Genomic DNA, 20,926 nt, shown 5'->3' on the forward strand with positions numbered 1-20,926 from the left:
GTACTCCACTGAACCTAAACCATGCATATAATGAAAATCATTACATATCGTACATATGCATATAATGAAAATACAAGACGATGATGACAATTGCAATAAATTGTTTAACACATCCATTGTATATCGTACATATGCATACAATGAAAATGCAAGATGACGATGATGATTACAATGGATTGTTTTGCAACTAGCTGCTAAACATAGTTGAAGTTAATAATGGACGGCTCGACATTTCTGCAATGCAGAGAGCGGTAAAACTGATTTACAAGATGATGATCTTGTATAACTATTTACAGTAAAATAAACTTGATTTATAATTGAAGATTTATTAAAGAGAAGTATATGATGGTTAGTGATGTATATTATATATAGTTGCAAGATATATGATCCTACAAATCCGTATACAAGATTGTTATAATTAATAAAATTTATTTTATTTGCTAGCTAAATAATCTCAACCATTTATTGATTTTATAATCGAATAGTAAATTATTTAGTCTACAAAGATTACATCAAAATAATACTACACATAACTTAACTCACATTAAAATAAAAAGTCACAATTTTAAATTTTAAACTCAATGATTGCTCGATCCGGAGAGAAAGTATCTACGTCGACCGTCCAGGGCCAAAAAATATATGGACCCAAATATTATATAAGTCCTATGTTGATAAAAAATTTCGGAACATGGGTTTAATTTTGAAAAAATTATACTATCAAATTACAAAAACGAAGTGAGTTTGTTCGTACGAATTCTTTTGGTAATATGAGGTGAAGTCCAATATGTCATATATTTCTCTTTCTTCCCATGTTCTTATCTTTCGGGGGCGAGTTTAAATAAAGCAAGTTACGTATACCTAAATCTTAGTTTAAATTCCGTGTAACTTTAAATATTCTATGCATATAAGATTCTCAAATTATTGTGATTATAAATTCATTCAAGCACATGCATCGACCATCATTTTGTAATTAAGTTCCAAACACTGATTGTGCTGACTAACCTCGTCTTATCAATAATTATAAGAGTAAATGACAAAAAGATGACCGAAGTTTTACAAAATTTGTAAAACGTTGACTGGACTTTAAAAATAACTGAATAGTGGTTGATTTTTGTTTTTTAATAAAGTGGATAGTGGCTGAAGTTTACTTTTGTTTTTTAATAAAGTGGCGCCCATCAAGTACCGTCAACTCCAAAAAATTACACTACAACAAAACTGGAATCAGACAACACTGATCAGACAACGGACGCCGAAAAAAGCGTTGGCCAAAACAAAGACACGACACTTTATTTTCGCTCTGGAAAAACTACTGTCTAACACCACGACCTACAATGGTTAAAAAAATGTTGTCTAGTAAATTCAATCAGACAACACTTTGTATACTGTGGTATTGTGTAATTATGCATGTCAGACAACTGTTTTTGAAGCCGATGTGTGAAGAAACTTCACACAATGTTTCAGGAAACCGTTGTAGTAAATAGACAAGTGTTTTATTTGTTGTGTTGTTTGCGAGCTGTTCAAACAAGGGTTTTATATAGTGTTGTGTGACTGGAAAGCTAACATACAAGTGTTTTTGTTACCATTGTAACAAGGCCTTATAGACAAGCCTTTAATATATAAAATGTTGTCTGCCTGATTGACTTTTAAGCAACATACAACAGTTTGTATTGTAAAAGTGTTGTTAATAGACTATAAAGACAAGACTTGTTTTGTTTAGTGTTATGTGAATGTCTATCAGACAAGCCTTTTTCTCCAAAAACGCTTGTCTGATTGGCCACCATGGGAAAAAAAAATAGCAGAAAACAGAGCAAACCAGCCTCAAAACAGAGGCACACCAACAAATCTAACAGATCTGACTCAGAACAGAGCCAACCAACAGAGATAAAAACAAAGAAACTAACTTACATCATGAAAGTTAGTTTAGTTCATCACCAAACTAAGAATCAAATAAAATTACATCATAAAAGTTGAATTAGTTCATCTACGTCTCGCATATAACTAGTTGTTGCCTCGTCTAAATCAACATCCGGCAAATTTGGTATAAAGAACTCATTCTCAAGTTCTACTTCCACGGATCCCTCATTTTCTTCATCATTGTCCTCATGATAGTTTTTCTCGGGTAATTTCAACACCACGGACCATAATTTATCAAGAGGATCATCTATGTAACATACTTGTTTAACGTGTTTTGCTAACACAAATGGATCATTAAAAAACCCCAACCTATTCAAATTAACCAAAGTATAACCCAAGTCATCTACCTTAGTCCCTCTATTCATATCAATCCAATTACAACGAAAAATAGGGATCCTAAAGTTGTTATAGTCTAACTCCCATATACCTATTATCACTCCATAAAATGTAGGCGAGGCATGCTCAACAATTTGATCCTTCCCCTGCACAACCATGGTATCGGCTTGAACACACACGCCACTGCACTGAACATTACGTGTATCATCACGATCTTTGGTGCTAAAGGTAATCCCATCCATTTTGTAACCATTGAATGTAGGGACATCCTTATTGGGCCCATCTGCGATCCATCTGATTTCTTGTGATATCTCCATTTCGTCGAGAAAATTTGAAGCAATCTGCCCAGAACATCATAAAAGTTATAAATGACTTATGTGGCAGTTTTAAAAATGCACAGAAATGCTATAAATAAAGTGCACATAATACCTTTTCTTTGAACCATTCTGGGAATGTCTCATTTTGCTTATTCTTTAGCCACATTTCATTATTTTCATTTTCCGGATATTTGGTCATCAAAAAACACATGTGTTCACTGCATACAATTAGAAAAGACTATGTAAATAATAGAATAATGATATATAATTTGACAATTAAGCAGAAAATTAAGAAATGACTTACTTAAAATATGGCCTAACCGAAGCCGTATTTTGTAAAACACATAAATGGGCTAAATGCAAATCATTGTCGCTCGGAGTTATAACTGATGCACCAGATAATGGCCTACAAACAGCATCATTCCTATGCCTGCCATTTTTTGGTATCCCAACAGTAGCCTCCTCATGGTTCACCAAACACTCAACAGCTTCTTCTGCAATATAGGCCTCAGCTATGCAACCTTCTGCGCGAGCCCGATTTCTTATATACCCTTTAAATGTCTTCATATATCTCTCAAATGGATACATCCACCTCAAAAAAATTGGTCCACAAAGCTCTACTTCTCGTACAAGATGGACCGAGAGATGAAACATCACATCAAACAAGGAAGGGGGGAAGTACTTTTCAAGGTGGCACAAAGTTTCCACCAGCTGGGATTGCATTTTCTCCAACTTATCAACCTCAATAACTTTACTGCAAATTGCCTTAAAAAAGAGACAAAACCTGATGACAGTGTTTCTGACCTGTTTTTGCAGTGACGATCGTATCGCAATTGGGAGCAAGTGATGCAAGATCATATGGCAGTCGTGAGATTTCATTCCAGTAAGTCGAAGAGTTTCCATTGAAACTAAACTTCTAATATTTGAACAAAAGCCATCAGGCAACTTCATGCCAAGAAATGATGAGCAAACTACTTTTTTTTCCGAATGAGTTAAATTCCAAGATGCCAATGGTAACTTCTCCTTTCTCCCGGGATTTTTTGGCCTTAGCTCCGTTCTTATTCCCATTTCAGCCATGTCTAGCCGGACAGATTCCTTATCTTTTGTCTTCTTGGGTATATTAAGCATAGTACCAAGTAAAGCTTCGCAAATGTTTTTCTCGATGTGCATCACATCGAGAACGTGTCTAACCGGCAGAAACTTCCAATACTCAAGTTCAAAAAATATAGAAACCTTCTTAAAAATAGGTCGAACATCACCTTTTTTGAATCGAGGTTGGCGTTGTGTCTTACCAAAGACATGACACTTCAAATGTTTTGTTCTCTCAAGCACCTCCAACCCGGTTAATGGAATTGGGGCAGTTTCCTTTTCCACAGTGTTATCAAAGTCTTCTTTCTTCCTGCGATATGGATGTGAACGGGGCAACCACCTCCGATGCCTCATGACCACGCACTTTCGGTAATTAGCCAGCCTCGTTGCTTTTGTTCCATCAACGCAAACAGGACACGCATTATACCCTTTTACAATGTTCCCTGACAAGTTACCATAGGCTGGATTGTCACTAATTGTCCATAACAAGATGCCTCGCAGCAAGAAATACTCCCTCTTGTATGCGTCATAAACTTGTTTTCCGGTCCATAACTTTTGTAAATCTTCAATGAGCGGCTGAAGGAACACATCAATATCATTGCCAGGTTCCTTTGGTCCGGATATCAATAAACATAGCATAATATACTTCCTCTTCATACAAAGCCATGGTGGGAGATTGTAGATTGACATTAAAACTGGCCAACATGAATAATCAATATTTGTGCTGTAAAAGGGATTGAACCCATCTGAAGACAAAGCCAAGCGGAGGTTTCTAGAATCTGAAGAAAACTCTGGCCACTTACTGTCGACTTCCTTCCATGTCTTTGAATCCGCTGGATGTCTCAATTTACCATCATTTATTCTCTCCGTGTCGTGCCAAGTCAAATCCTTGGCTGTTTGTGCAGAACTGAATAAAGTCCTCAAACGTGGTATCAACGGAAAATACCATAAAACTTTTGCCGGAACCCCTTCTAATTCTTCTCCTTTTTTGTTCAACTTCCATCTAGAGGCTTGACAAACACGACAACGTGTCTCATCTTCATCCTTTTCTCCACGATACAATAAACAATCATTTGGACATACGTGAATTTTTTCATACTCCATTCCTAAAGCGCACAAGCTTTTTTTTGCTTCACTAAATGAAGAAGGGAAAGAAGAAGGCCATTTCTACAAACCTACAACGTCAACTCAGTAATAAGCGGAAAAAAATGGAAGAACCGGTACCTGCAGAAGAAGGAGGAGTTAAGCGTTTAAAACGAGGGCCTGTTACGATGCATAGGATTGTTAGGCGTAAGATGAGGGGAATCAAGTTAACAGTTTCTTTTAATACAAAGGGAGAGCCATATGGTAAAGTTGCCACAGAGATGCAGTCCTATATTGGGGTTCTTGCGAGAAGTAAGGCCCCAATCTGGTATGAAACTTGGAAACGTGTTCCGAAAGAAAGAAAAAACAAAATATGGGACTGTGTCCTGGTAAAATTAGTTGCATCACTTTATCTACTGAATGTTTCTAATTGTTATTGATTCATGAATACCTACTAATTTATTGAATATGCTTTTATGTATGTAGATGGCATTCGATATACCATTAACAGCAAGGCGGGTTGTGATGAAGTCTGCGTGCCAGAAGTGGAGAGAGTTTAAGAGCCGTTTGACAACTAAGTATGTTCTTCCATATCGTGATCAACCGGAGTTGCTTGCATCTCCTCCAGCTGACTATTCATTTATTGAGAAGGCACACTGGGATATCTTTGTTGCCGATCGTTTATCTCCTGATTTCCTTGTGAGTTTTTAATTTATTTCATTTACAAATTGTTGCATACTTATTGGGAGATATCTGTGTTGCTAATATTTTTATGTTTTTATGAAGGAATTACACAATAAACAAAAAAATATAAGGAGCATGAATAAATATGGTCACTACATGTCTCGCAAGGGTTATGCCAACCTGGAGCAAGAAATGGTTAGTGATCAATAATAAGGAGCATGAATAATTGATTTTAATTCCAATTACATTGTTTAATTATGTTCTGTTTTTAATTTTTTAAACATGTTCATACATGCAGTCTGGTGGTGATCTTGAAATGGAGATAGACCGATCAACTACATGGCTCCTTGCGCGGTGTGATAAAAATGGGAACTACAAGTCAGACAAAATTCAAACCATAGCTGAAGAAATTGTAAGTGCTTGTTTACCAAATAATTGGATGTTGTCTATTTTTATGTTCCATCTATGATAAATTTGTTAAGTTTTTGTTTATCTTATAGTGTTACTTTTTATGTTTAAATATGGCTTATAAATGATGGCTTATTACTTTTTATTTTATTGTAGGAGAAGATGAAGAAGAAAGTTCAAGATGGGGAAGTGGTAGAGGAAGGCAATGATGATGTCTTGACCAAGGTTCTTGGTAACTCTGAGCACCGCGGACGGGTGCGTGGCCAGGGGAGCTATGTTAAGCAATCCATGTATTTTAATCTTCCAAGACAGAAGAGAAAAGGCCGATCGATTGAAGAAAAGATCCAAGAAGGTATTCAAAAGTTTATGGCTGATGAGACTAATAGGATTATTAAAGAAAGAGATGCATTTTGGGCTACAGAGATGGCGAAGCTGAAAGAAGCTTTAGGTGTAAAGATTGATGGGAGTCCAAACGTTGGATCACAACAAGGAAGTTGTTCAAAAGGCGTACATGAAAATGGGGATTTGGAATTGCTAACTGTGAAAAAGAAATTGGATCTCAATGAGTCTGCTAAGGAGGAAGATGTTGAGAATAAGGAGGTTGGCGAGGAAAATAATGTTGGAGGGAAGAATGAGGTTAAAGAAAATGATGATGCTCAATTCAAGAGCAGTGGTGAAGAGAAGGGAGTTGAGACTATTGTAGTTGAGGACAATGGTGGTGAAGTGCCATTGGAAAATGAAGGTTCTCAATGGGAGTTGGCAATTGGAACCCCAACCAACATTGTTGCTCATGCAACAGTTGACTTGGTTGCTGATGTTCTTCATGGGAAGCCACTTGGAAAAGATAATGTACGAGTCTCAATTACTCGTGTTATCCAGGGAGCTGCTCAAATCCCATTCCCAGTTGACGATGATGTCATGACAGTGGAACAAGCTGTTGGAACTTTTATCGCATGGCCGAGAAACTTGTTACGGGAAGTTAAGGCAAACGGTGATCGAGTGAAGTCTGGAGCTGTGAAGGTACTTATGTGTATATATATATATATTCTACATTAATTAACTGAATAAATTACAATGTAATAGCATGAAAACTAAATAAAAAAATACTACTTATTTACTAAAATAGAACCTCATATAGTATCTATGTTTTTTGTTCTAATTGTTTTATAATTTTTCCTTACAGGGAAGCAAGAAGAATGGGGCAAAAAAAATGAAAAAAATGAATGAATTGGTCTCAGAACCAGCAGAGCAAGTGGTTAATATGGGCCCTGACTTCCCTCCTGCTTTGAAACGATTGTGGCTTTGGGCAAGAGATGCTTTGAAGGATGGCCGTTCACAACCTTTTAAGTTATCCCAAGAAGCTTTTGGATCAACTGATAAAAGGTGTTTGTTTAAATCTGACATAAGTGCTTTGTGCTTTGGAGGTGAAATATCAGGATCCGTCATTTCCATGTTTATCAAGTAAGTTCTACTATTCTAATTTTTCGTTGACTTTTCTTTCAGTTCTTGAATGAAATTTTGAATTTCTGGTTATGATTGTGATCTACTTCTTTTATGCAGTATACTCCAGGAAAATTTAAGAAAGCACAAAATGACAGACATGATATCTTTTGTTGATCCAGCCAAGATTGGCGCTATTAACTGTGGTACTCCAGTAGCGAGGTCACGCGCCATTTCCCTCAGGTTCAAAAATGCTAAGCCAGCCCAAATCTTTCTTTTGCCATATCACCACATGTAAGTGCATATTTTTATCTACTTTTTACCATGTATGTTATTTAGTTTGGATTTTACTCATGTTCATTGTTTTTGAGTAGAGTACTACATTTGTCATAAACAGAATTGTCTTATTTTTTGACATGTTTAAGTCTAAAAGTTTCTTGGTTTTATTGTCTAGGAACCACTGGGCACTTACCGTCGTAAATCCCGAGGCACAGATGGTTTATCATATGGACCCCTTAAAGCGGCGAATTGCAAATGAAGAATGGACGGAAGTGGTTAACAAGTTAGTGCGAAGATCTGTGCATGTTAATTCTTAATTAATTAATAATTAAGAAGAAATGTCTTTATGCTCATTTATTAAATTTTGTTGCAGTGGCATAAAAATTTACAAGGAGGATGCGAAGAAGTTTCTGAAGAAGAAAATAAATTGGGAGAATTTAGCGGTATAATTATTTTTATAATTCAAGTCTTATTAGATTCATTGATCTCCACAAGTGTAGGGTAGACATGTGATTATTTTATTTTTCAGGGTGTTCCTGCCCAGACTGGGACCACTGATTGTGGTCTTTTTGTGATGCTTTATATGAGAGAAATCTGTGTAGACAAAGAACTCAAGTTTGCTTCCAAGGTATAAAACTGCTGTTTTTGTATTCCTGTGTTTTCTGCTAAAAAACTGGCTTGCACTAACAATTTTCCTCATTTCAGTGGGCGCGGAGGACCAACCTTGTGTTTGATAACGATGATCTCAATGAGATCAGGAGTGCCTGGGCAAAGTACTTCATGAGGCAGCACGCTACTTAGGCTGCCTAGAGGACGTATTATTTTCGGATGCACATATATATATATATTTTGGGAGTTCTAGTTGGAGACTTATTACATGGTTTATTTTACCTGAATTTAGACTTAAGTTATATCCATGTCTCTCTTTTTTGGATATGTGCATCCGAAAATACATTTACATTGTCGCGTATCGAATGGTAGATATGTGTTTCTCGAACGTAAAGCATTTTGTTGGTTGGGCGTTTGTGTTGGTTAGAAATATTGTTGGATGGATCGTGAATATTAGTTGGTTTTTTGAATCGGTTGGGCGTTTTTGTTGGTTGGAAATATTGTTGGATGAATTGCAAATATTAGTTGGTATGTGGTTGATTATGATGGAATGAATACTTTTATATACTATTTTTTGGTGGTATTGATTACATTCTCTAGCTAGCCTAGTTTATTTGTGTAATGCAAAAGTATTGTGTATTGCTTTTTTAGCTAATGGCCATTGTTACAAGCTACAAAATACAATGGCCATTGTGATTAAAACCATTGTCTTTTATACTGTCAGCTAATGGGACACATAAATGACCATTGTTATAAATAATATGATACAATGGTCATTGTGATAAAACAACATTGTCTGATAAACCTTAAAATCACCCCTCGCTTACAAAACCATTGTCTAGACAAATGATTTACAAGAGTAATGTTTCCAAAAACCATTGTCTAATATAAGTAAACACAAATGAAAATAAAGAAAGAATCCGTTGTCTAAGAAACGTATAAACAAGTGCACAAAAACACTAAAAACCTTGTCTACACAAATTTTGGAAGACCATTTTTTGGACAAAAACTATTGTACAAGAGATCTCACACAACAGCTACAAACTTTCAACATTGTGAGAAGGGTGCTTACACAAGTGGTTTTTTTTTAACAAAATCGTTGTCTAAAGACCTATTTGTCAATACGTTTCTGGACAATAAACTGATGTACAAAGGCTTTCTCACAACAGCTCAAAAGAAAACATATTGTAAAAACAGCTATTAAACAAGACCTTATATCTCAAAAACCGTTGTAGTAATTCATAAACAACGAGCCTCCGCACTTTTAAAAATCATTGTCTGGTCCTCTTGTAAACAAGTCTGCTAATTTATAAACCAGTTGTAGTAAACTATAAATAACGAGCATCCTGAGTTTCAAAACCATTGTATGATACACTTGTGAACAAGTATTTTAAATACTAAACTGTTGTTGCTAGCTTCTCTAACAACACCGCTTTCGTAATCGAGTATTGTTAAAAACCCTTTGTAACAACAGTTCATAAAACTGTGGCGTTGTTGTTTCTGCGTGTTGCACAACGTTTTGGTTTCGATAAACCATCGTGTTGCACTCACTCAGACAACGTTCAGCCCGTTGTCTGATATGCGTATCAGACGGCGGCTCGATAGACCACGGTTTTTCGAGGTCTCAGACAACGGGCAAAAACGCTTGTCTGATGCTGATTTCCTTGTAGTGTTAGGAATGAATGACAAGGAAGTGGCTGAAGTTTTTCAACAATTGCAAAAACTTGGCTGCCACTATTCTGCTATTTTTAAAGTCCATCCACTGTTTTGCAACTTTTGAAAACTCCAACCACGCTCTTCTCATTTATTCTTAACTTTTATGAGTTAACGGAGTTATATTAATGATGGTTGACGGACACCACTTTATTAAAAAACGGAACTAAACTCCAGCCACTATTCTCTTATTTTTAAAGTCCAGCCAACTTTTTGCAAATTTTGAAAAATCTCGTCACCCCTTTGTAATTTACTCTAACTATAATCCCCGTCTCCCATCCCAAAAAATTATAATCCCCATTTCCATCTAGTGACATACCTATCGATGGCTTCATCTCTGGCTGCTCTAGAAACTCCTGCAGGTAAGAAATTCCAAGCCAAACTTCATTCTTTTTCGTATAATTACTGTTTATTAAGTTAAAATATATATATGAATAGAGCATGAGTACTAAGTTTATGATTTATTGTTTAGTGTTAAGGTTACTAATATGCATGCAGCAGTAGGATGGATATTGATCATCATGAAGACGGCAGATGAACCAAAGAAAGAAAATATGAAAACAGCCTTTCCAGAAACAAAATAAGTAACAGTCGACTTCACACCATATGGAATTAGGATCCGTTTTCGACAGGGGCAGACACCAAGGTCCAATCACACTCTTAAACAAGACTCTAACAAAGATTAGATCTTGGATACATAAATATTACTAACCTTTAAAACAAGAATAACATAGAGGGCATCTTGGATGAGAAATAGCGTAAGAGATAATTTATTATCGAGAGTAAGACTCCTTAAAGTTGCCTGAGTGGCTAGACAAGCATAAGTCGAGATCAGCTGACCTCGATCTGTCACAGCGCCTTCAACAACATTGGGGCTTTCCGGTGAACATTTGCATTCTCTACCGCTGTTCCGGTTCTAATGTCACCTCCTAGTTTAGTTCGGAAACAAAGGGTACCTGCATTCTCGCTGTCCCAGTTTTAGTGTCACCTCCTAGTTTATTTCTGAAACTAAGGGTACTTGCATTCTCTGCCAATTCTAATGTCAGCTCCTAGTTTAGTTTGGAAACAAAGCGTACTTGCATTCTCTACCGCTCTTCCAGTTCTAATGTCACCTCCTAGTTTAGTTCGGAAACTAAGGGTACTTGCATTCTCTACCGTTGTTCCAGTTCTAATGTCAACTGCTAGTTTAGTTCGTAAACAAAGGATACACGAGGTCTCCAGATTCACCCTCCCTCTCCTCTTCAATTCCTAATGAAGAACACAAACTCTCATCTACCATTTGTTCCATTGGCCATTTCTAGCTACCTTCTTTCTTAGACTGCCAAACTGATACCCAATCCACTAAAGGAAGGCGAGTAATATTCAAAATTTCTTCAACTACTACCATATCCACACACTCCTATCCATTTAAACAAATCCTATCCAGAAATACTACATCTAATAATTAGGCATAAAAAAGAATCAGATGTTGGTTCTATGATCTGAATATAAATGGGACAAAACGCTTCCCGATTCCCTAATATGTCAAAATTGTTTAAGTGAGAATGCTGAAAGAGCAGACTCCAAGGTCCAAGCAACCGCATTAACAAGACCCTTGTACAGAAGAGGTATTAGAACTAAATGGCAGAATGGAAGACTTTGGATGCAAGACATCATTCTAGAGCTGACAAACCTCGAAGCTTAAACTTTTGATTAACACCTAGCTCCTTTCCTAGATCTTTTTTAAGATAAAAAGCTACCTGACCTAGCTTCAAGCTTAATCCTCTCTATTTTCGAAATTCACGGTCACCTCCGATAATGTCAGGTCATAGAAGGCAAACTAGGTATCTGTATTCACAATGTCTCCCCTGTTCAATTCAAATGAAGAACACAGCCTACGAATTGTTCCCTATGAATTGTTCCATTAAAAGATCTAGCTACTAGTTCACAAAGCCTGTCTCGACTGCTAGAGTGATCCAATGTCCAACTAACAACATTTCGAGATCCATCACCCATATATCACAGTTCAGAACAGATCCTAATCCGACAATTAACATGCATATGTGCACAAAAACAAGCCAGATGCAGGAACAATAAGGTATCTTGATCACATTCCTCTACAAATCACACTTGTTACTTATCCATATTCAAATTTGATTTGGCAATGAACACGCATATCAAATAAACTGCGGGCATAAGCATAAAACACGACGACATTACGACAAAATCTTACCTAAAATCAGAAAACAAACAGAACATCATACTATTCAATCAAACACATAAAATTCTACAATCCATCATTTTCATTACAACCCTAAAACATTAATAAATCAAAAACCGCAATATCGAAAACACGGATACGAAAAGACCTAAATCAATCCTGATTCTTCAATTTCTCCACACGCTGATTCAACTGCTCAATCTGCACCACCAATCTCGTCACCGTAAACAACAGCCAATAAAACAACAACGCCGAAGCGATCAACAACGCGTTCCGCTGGCTCTTAAACATCGATTTCTGGTGCCTCAAATGTTCCGTTGGCGTGCACGATCCAGGCGACTCGCAGTGCGGCCGCGTCTCGTATTTCCAGTATATATCCATGAGCAAGAAGAGACAGAAGGGGACGACGGAGAGGAATGGCTTGAGGAGGTTCCGCGTGACGGCCACTACAAGAAAACGCGGGATTCCCAACGGAATTTTCCGTTGGTAAACACAAATTCCCGTTGCTAAAACGAGGTACCAACGGAATTACCAACGGAATAAACTGTTAGTAAAATCATGGTTGGTAAACTATTACCAACGGAAATATACTTTCCGTTGGTACTTTTGCAACGGATTATCAACGGAAAATTGGTGTGTTGACTTTGCTGAGATGCCCAATATGCCAACGGATTTTCGGTTGCTAATTTGCCAACAGAATTTCCGTTGGTAATTTGCCAACAGATTGCCAACGGATTCTACTCTGTTGCTAATATTGCAACCACAACTAGCAACCATCTTTTGGTTGGTAACTTGGTAATTTACCAACGGAAAAATTTACATGTTTTGCTTTTATATTTGGTTGCAAATTCGTAGGGAATGTTAAAAATTAATATTTTATAATACATTTTTTATTAGTGAAATGATTGGGAAAATTAAGCAATAACTTTTTTTGGATACATATAGTTTTTTTAGCTAATACTACATTATACACTACATTATATTATTAACAAATACTTGTAGAATCAAAAGAAAGACTAACTTTGATTAGAAATAAAGTACCTGATCACAAGTATCCAAATATTCACAAATACCATTCATTAAGTTGGTACAAAATATATAGCAGAATATATAAAAGCAGGAGCTTGCTATTGTCTTTTGTACTGATGAACTTGCCTAACTTGTGTTCTGATTTTTAAATACCAAAGCAAGTTGGCTCTTCATCTCTTCCATTTGGTTTCTCATATCTTCAAGTTCCTTATCTCTCGTCTCCTGTAACTCCTTTACCTGTTCCTTCATTTCTTGGAGCTCAACCTGCATTAGCTCATATTCTTTATTGAAGTTAGAGCCACTGTAACGGGAAGTGGATGTACTGCTCTTGCTTTCTGGCCCATATATGACGCTTTGCAAAGAACCCAAGCCATATATTCTATTTCTTTTGTCCAGCCCTCCAACTGCCTCCAAGAATATTTCGTCTTCATCAACAATCTGAGGTTCATCAGAACCTTCAATAGGTTTAGAGCGTTCCTCACGAATTTCAATAACCTTATTCTGTAAAATAATGAAAACACATCATACCAATTAATTTTTGTGCAACAATAACGACAATAAAAATATTAAAACTCCTACAGCACTCGCAATTGCAATATTTCGGAATACTACTTACATATACTGCTTCCGCTTTCTTAGTAACAAAGGTCTTTTTGTCACGTTTCTTAGTATGTGTAAGCAAATACACATCGGCCGGAGTTGGATCTTTACCATTAGTCTCCGCCTGAAATTAAATTTAATTTACAAGTTAAAAAAACACATACTAGTATGTCCTGCATTTCTGATCACAGGTAAATTCCAAGCCAAGCCAGCAACAAAGCTCATTACAGTATATATTACTTCACCAGAAAACTATTATCTGCCAGTTTTCTGTTCATATTTTTCAGATATCCATATATTAATTTAAGTACACTGCAACAACAGGAGTGCGATCTTTTAAAGGTTCTCTACAATGTTATTCCATATAAAAATTAAAACAAAATGTTCATAATAATCATTTGACAATAAAAATTCTAAGATTCTAAAGGCCAAGTGAATCTCATTTGTTATCCTGCCAAAATCACTATCAAGCTGCTTTCAACAAGTTGTAAATAGTATAATTGGCATTTATACATTTGCCCGTGCACCACAGCCTAGCACAACAAACAATTACATGTTCTGTAATATAGTAGTATTAAACTTGATTATTCCTAATAGCTCAGTGTTTATCTATTTGCAGCGGAAATGTTTGATAAATTCAGGCTAATCATTCTTTCTGACGAACGCGCAAAGATAATTAGTGCAAAATAGATAAACATGTACTCAAGGAAGAACCAGAGCCTCAATGGATTTCAAAACCGCATGGTATATTACTTCATTCAGAATAATTAAATCATATGAATTTCAAACAAAATTATCTTAGTCGATTATCCTCTATCACAGGCTGTCCATATAATAGTCATTACAATAAAAAGCATTAAACCAAAACCAAACAATCAATAAAGAATAACAAAATAAATTAGATTAGTTAAGTTCAAGCTCTTACCAGAACAGCAGCATGAGTTCTTAAGGATGCTGAACCACCTGTGTGAGTTGGAGGGTAGTGGTCCGTCCCACCACGACGATTTTTCTTTTGAGTTTTTGATTTAGTCTGGAAATCTGGAGTTTTCCAAAACTCAACCCAAGGTAGCCATACATGCATGGCTACTCTATTGTCCACTTCACCAGCTTCCCATTTTTTCCGAGCATCACTACAAAAGTTGGAATATCGATTTCTTGCTTTTTTTACCCATGCTTTGTATATTTGTTTGTCTTCTTGTCTCCAAACAAAAGATTTCTGCAAAAAATAATAATATTATTTGGATCATCAACATGATCTGCCCCGGTGTAAACAAAGCCATCTTGCACTTAAACAAGTGATTTGACTGATATTGTTTGATAGTTTTATATTTCTATTACTCAGAACTTGGTTTCCCAGACCTTCCGCAAATTAATCTAACTCTGTAGTTTACTTAGCGATCATAGGGATTACGTCGATTATTTTTCTTGACCACTGACTGAAATAACATGTTGATATTTTTACCAGCAAATGCATAGTACAGGGCTAATACAGCCCATTCAGAGTAATAATAATGCCTATGTTTATAGTTAATTAGCATGCAGAGTGACGAATATATATAGCAAATTTGCAAGGCTAGTTATGTTTCTATTAAGGAGCCACAAGAATTGGCTCAACTTCTAGATCACAAGAGGCAGAGCCTCAATCAAATAAAATAGACTCCAAGCAAGATAAAGCTAAGTTGTATATTCCCAATCAAATAAAATACACAATCACTCGTTCATGACTCATCTTCTCACAATTCTAAAGTAATTAAGATAATATTATGTAATATTATCTATGTAATATCAAAATATTTGACACGAAATAAATGAGATATTTACCTTAAACTCCTCGAAATAAAAATCTTTAACCTCCTTCGACACTACCTTCCAGTTAAATCCAGTGGGATCCTGCCTCTCGGATATAGAGTCTGTGATTGCTCGTGAGCATGCACCCGAAGGCTCCAACCTGATAATATCATTTAAACAATATTATACAATCTATTAATTGGCTGCCGATAAAAATGATCAATAATGAGAGAATGCTACTTACAATCCACTAATTACTTCGATCCTTAAACGCCCATCGTTATGCATAGAGCCAACTACCCAACCTTCATCTGCAGATTCATTTGCAGATTCATTTGCGGATGCTGTAGAAACATTTGGGGTGTTAGGCTGTGATTGTGCAGGTGTGTGTTGTCGCTCTGATTGTTGTGATCCAACTGGTGTGTTTTCTGTCGAGTTCCTTGGATTGGAGCTACTTGATAGTCGAATTCTTCGTGTACTCATCCCTGAGAATAGAACACTGAGGGTTCAAACATTGGACAGGGGTGAGTATTTATAATTTCTAGTTGACTGTCATATAAACACAACTGGCTAAATTGCTAGTTACAGGTCATATTCAACTAGCTAAATAGTCCAATCAAATAGCATGACATCCCACTCGGACGTAATAAGTACAGTAAACAATTGACTATGTTGCTTCAATTCAGATTTCAGGCTACTAGTTAAAACCATGACATCCAAACTTTAAAAAGCTGCAGCTTCCCTTTACCAAATTTTAATCTTAATTTTATCTGATACAAAAAGGTGAAATTCAACAAAACTTAACAAGGTAATACCAGATTCCAACAATCTAACAAAAACCCACAACCCTTTAGGTAAAATCAAGATTACAACTTTAGGGTTTGAAAACAATGAACAAAAACTAAAGAACTAAAGCAGCCAAATCAGAGCAATCACTGGTATGAAGCTCACTGGTCTTTAAAAGTTAAAGAATCAGAAGTCATAAAATGCACACATGACGCACAGAAAATTTACAGAGAGCAATCAAATCAGAGATTTAACTTTAAATCGACTAATTAAGCATTCCAAGAGTGATAACATGCTGAAACAGAAATTAGAACTACCCCTAAATCGACTAGCAATGAACTCTAAATCGATAATACCTAAATCATCCTAAATCCTATGAATCCTAGCAATTAACCCTGTGACTAATATACAGAAGACACAGAAGCAGTGAGAACAAGACACCTGAAGATTTTGCCGCTTGATAGATTGTCGTTTGAGAGAGAATGAGAGCTTCACAGTAACCCTAACCCGCTTTTATGTTCCTCTTTTCACAATGTGCCGCCCTTATTTTTGGTCTTGCTCAAACAGGCCGCTCTTTTATTTGGTTTGGCGGTCTTGCAATAATCAGTACATGTAAATTTATATTAGTGCAAATAAATTATTTTTAAAATTTAAAAAATTAATAAACTACATACCTAATTAGAAGAATTATTGCTATCAGAGCCATAATTATGAATATCATCACTTTGTGAAGATCTTCCTTCTTCCGAATCCGAATCAAGCTCAATCTCTTCTTCCGGTGATCCTTCACCGTCATCTAAATCTAAAATGCCTTCATTATCATTTAGATGTGTCGGAATATCTCTTATATCGATCCTATTTAAGTTTTCCGGTGTTTCATCTTGATATGGCTCTTGGTGTGATTGAGATGCTTGTGACAATTCAACAAGTGGACGAGCCTTAATTTTGCATACAACCAACCAGTCCATCTTGTCTCGCCTAAGACTTGGATAATTACAAAAATAGACTTGCATGGCTTGACTTGCCAAGATAAATGGTTCGTAGACACATGTTAATATAACTAGAACTATATTGTTTTCAAACATCATGTTTAGATTTATGTATTTGTTAAATCTTATTACACATAATGTAGTGCATAATTGCTAAAAATTATATCTAATTAACCACTAATTAGACTATCACATTATCAACACATATATACATGGTCAATTATAAATTTTTTATAAAATACTATCAAACATGAATATTGTTTTAATTCTTCACAACACTAAAAGATTATCAACATAAATAATTTATATTATAATAACGAATAAATATTAGAATGTACATGAAGAATAACTAACCTTCTTGTAAATAGCTTCGATCCAAATGGGAAAAATTGAGATGATTTTAGCTATTTTCAGTTGCTATGAGGAGAGAAAATGAGAGGATATAAGTTTAGAAAACGTAGAAAGAAAGAAGAAACTGTCTGTCAATCTTTTTAATATGTTTGAATACTGACGGATTACCAACGGAAAATATGACAGCTGTACCTTACCAACGGTTTACCAACGGATATCGAGTTGACCGATCTCCTTTACCAACCGATTGCCAACGGTTAAAAAGGTGACTGAGTTAAATTATCATCTGTCTGCCAATATATTATTTAATATGTTTTGGATACTGACGGATTACCAACGGAAAAATGACCGTTGATCTTTACCGACGGTTTACCAACGGAAGTTGAGCTGACCGATCTAGTTTACCAACCGATTGCCAACGGATGAAAAAGTGACTGAATAATAGTACCAACTGTCTGCCAATGTATTAAATATGTTCAAGATACCAACGGTTTACCAACGGATATCGAGTTGACCGATCTATTTTACCAACCGATTCCCAACGGTAAGAAAAGGTGACCGATCTAAAATACCAACGAATTACCAACGCCTCTATTTTGTAAAAGTCACCCCCATTTACTGACCGATTAGCAACGGAATTACCAAATGAATTAATGACGAATGTACTACCACATTACCAACAGAATATCCGTTGGTAATCCGTAAAAACTCCGTTGGTATTCCGTTGCTAAAATTTTCGTTGGCAATTCGTAAGTAATTCTGTCATTGCCGAGCAGCGGGTGATTTTGGCGCCAACATTTCCCAACGGAATCTTCCGTTGTTAATTATTGGTTGGGGAACGGTTGGTATTCCGTTGTTGAGTGTTTGACCGTGGCCTGCCTACTAATCAGTCAGCATTCCGTTGGGAAACTGCAACCAAAACGATTCCGTTGGTAAATTTGGTTGGCAGATTCGCGTTTTCTTGTAGTGGGCGACGAGGCCTTTGCGGAGGCCGTCGAGGCCGGGGATGGTGAGGAGGAGCACCATCACGGCTTCTGCGGCGGCGGCGTAGCCGAGAATAACCCATTCTAGTGCCATTATCAGGTTCTCAAGGTGGAGATGATTTATAATAATGGTGGTTTTGTGTGATTTGGAATGCAGGTTTGAGAATGAGAGGGAAGTAATAAAAGGAGGATGGAAGTTGAGGGAGGCGGTGACACGTGGAGTTTAGTTTCATTACAGTGTGACACGTTTGGTATTGGGACTTTCAAGTTTTGTTGTGTATGGGATGCAGTATTGCAGTTGCAGAGATAAGATTAGCCGAGATTTGTTAGGTGCACACTACTAGCTAGGGGTGAGCAAAAAACCGAATAAATCCGGAACCGGAACCGAAACCGCTAAAAACCGCTATAAATCGAACCGCATAAAATCGAACCGAAACCGAAACCGTACATTTAGGAACCGAACCCGAAACCGGTTATTCGGTTCCGGTTATAGCTAGGAACCGATCCGAAAAAAACCGAACCGATCCGATTTTTAAAATAATTATAATATTTATATAATATTTATAGTTTATATAAAAATTCAAATTTTAAAAATAAAAACTTATATGTATATTAGTTATTACTTATTCGAATCAGAGTTAGGACTTAGGCAGGGCCTGTGCTTAATTAGGTTGGACAGTCTGTTTAATAGAATCCCTTTCAATTTGTAATTTGTCTATCAACTATAAAATAAACCCCTTGAACATTATGCATTATTTGTGGCTTTTACTTTCTTTTGGTGCTAGACTGGTAGCTCCATATACTTAACTGGATTGTTCAGTCAGTGTTTCAAAAGAAGTTTCAGTGTGGTTTTTCATTAAATTACAGAGCAGTTGTAAGGTTTTTTTTTTTTTGTATGTGGCATCACTAGTAAACAGGAAACATGTTCTGTACTTATCAATTAGTTTTTCATGCGGTTTTTAAACCGAAACCGAACCGATAGAAACCGAATCCGAAGTTTTGGAATCGAAACCGAAACCGACGACGAGGTTGCGGTTGAGGTTTCTGATTTTTAAAACCGAGGGTATGCGGTTCCGGTTACGGTTTTATCTAAAAACCGCACCGAACCCGCATCCGCTCTCCCCTACCACTAGCGACTAGCGAGTAACTTCGTACCTATGTAAAATGAGTATACAGTAAAATGATTTTATAGCAATAATAATTTATAAATTTAGATTAACTCAATTAAAATTTTAGTGAATTAATATTAATTTAAGAGTTTAAAAAATTATATTTGATTTGATTTCATGTGGAATCTAGTAAATTAAAATATCATCAAGAGTACTTAGGATTTAAACAGGGTATTTCAAAATTTCGTGAATTATGACGATATTTCAAAAAAAATATATATATATTAAATAATCTTACAACATTTTGACCGCTTATTTAGCTTAGTATACGTTTAATGACCGCTTAATCACCTATTTAGTATAAAATCTGTATTTTAGCCTGTTTTTACATAGACGGCCGCTTAATGTGTTTTTTAGAACACTGTTCACTAGTAAGAATATTAAATTTATTTCCTATTTGCATCATAATCACATAAAAAATAAATCATATTAAAAATAAAATATTATATTGAGACCTCTTATTTAAAATTAAGATAGAATAATGGATATGATGAAAACAATATGATATTTACATTTAAGAGAGAGAAATATTTTTTACACTAGTTCTATATAAAGTATATGTTTTAATCATTAAACGCTAAATTACATACATTTGAAATTATATGAATTATATGGTATAAATTCAAATAGAATACATCTCCTGAATAATAATTATAGATGTAAGATATATTTGGCCAATCTTATTCTGAAAATAATTAAGACCTGTATAGAATTTTTAGAGTAAAGTGGATTATGTGTACCTGCACTATAAGCGAGACACCACTTGTAATACTACACTTCTACAACCACCATACGCAATATTACAGTTCATTTTGTGTTAAACTTTGTGGTAGTCCGTTAATTTTCTCTTATGCTGTTAGTTGTCTCCCCAAATACAAGGGTGAGACACGACTATTCAATGGCTCGCGTTTCGCGGGCTGTAGAATAGTACATGTAGCTTCACACATGAGATTGAGAATTATATCTATTCTTCAAGCGTGCGGCTCATTTTTAGGTCTAAGGATTTAACCGCCGGAAAATTAGGTTGCGTGAGGCTATTGAATGATCTGGGGGTTGCAGCTTCGTTAAATAACAAAGTGAAGCACAAAAGAGCCGTGACAGAGATGAAATTACACAAATACCCCTTTATTTGTTAACAACATTAAGAATTATAGACGGG

The 20,926-nt window shown here is 35.9% G+C and overlaps 3 protein-coding genes across 6 annotated transcripts; all 3 read right to left on the reverse strand.

The window, feature by feature from the left end:
- Nucleotides 1-1,915: 1,915 nt before the first annotated feature.
- Nucleotides 1,916-3,819, reverse strand: LOC108204093 (uncharacterized). Its single transcript, XM_017373386.2, has 3 exons — nucleotides 2,872-3,819; nucleotides 2,680-2,785; nucleotides 1,916-2,591 (listed from the first exon to the last, which is right to left on the reverse strand). The coding sequence occupies exons 1-3, from the start codon at nucleotides 3,735-3,737 to the stop codon at nucleotides 1,959-1,961; spliced, it is 1,605 nt and encodes a 534-aa protein (XP_017228875.2). The 5' UTR covers nucleotides 3,738-3,819; the 3' UTR covers nucleotides 1,916-1,958.
- An 8,269-nt stretch (nucleotides 3,820-12,088) lies between these two features.
- On the reverse strand, nucleotides 12,089-18,828 carry LOC108193398 (uncharacterized). Its single transcript, XM_017360023.2, has 3 exons — nucleotides 18,591-18,828; nucleotide 16,777; nucleotides 12,089-12,518 (listed from the first exon to the last, which is right to left on the reverse strand). The coding sequence occupies exons 1-3, from the start codon at nucleotides 18,690-18,692 to the stop codon at nucleotides 12,226-12,228; spliced, it is 396 nt and encodes a 131-aa protein (XP_017215512.2). The 5' UTR covers nucleotides 18,693-18,828; the 3' UTR covers nucleotides 12,089-12,225.
- LOC108193397 (uncharacterized) lies at nucleotides 13,069-17,723 on the reverse strand. 4 transcript variants are annotated; one of them, XM_064082265.1, is made up of 7 exons: nucleotides 16,950-17,723; nucleotides 16,717-16,868; nucleotides 15,734-15,974; nucleotides 15,523-15,649; nucleotides 14,627-14,917; nucleotides 13,718-13,825; nucleotides 13,069-13,602 (listed from the first exon to the last, which is right to left on the reverse strand). In XM_064082265.1, the coding sequence occupies exons 3-7, from the start codon at nucleotides 15,970-15,972 to the stop codon at nucleotides 13,228-13,230; spliced, it is 1,140 nt and encodes a 379-aa protein (XP_063938335.1). In that variant the 5' UTR covers nucleotides 15,973-15,974; nucleotides 16,717-16,868; nucleotides 16,950-17,723; the 3' UTR covers nucleotides 13,069-13,227. The 4 variants fall into 4 exon arrangements, with proteins under 4 accessions (XP_063938335.1, XP_017215511.1, XP_017215510.1 ...); XM_017360022.2 differs by lacking the exon at nucleotides 16,717-16,868 and having other exon boundaries at nucleotides 17,619-17,717; XM_017360021.2 differs by lacking the exon at nucleotides 16,717-16,868 and having other exon boundaries at nucleotides 15,734-15,988; nucleotides 17,619-17,707.
- Nucleotides 18,829-20,926: the final 2,098 nt, after the last annotated feature.

The sequence above is a fragment of the Daucus carota genome, chromosome 7 (genome assembly GCF_001625215.2).
Source record: "Daucus carota subsp. sativus chromosome 7, DH1 v3.0, whole genome shotgun sequence".
Classification (NCBI taxonomy): domain Eukaryota; kingdom Viridiplantae; phylum Streptophyta; class Magnoliopsida; order Apiales; family Apiaceae; genus Daucus; species Daucus carota.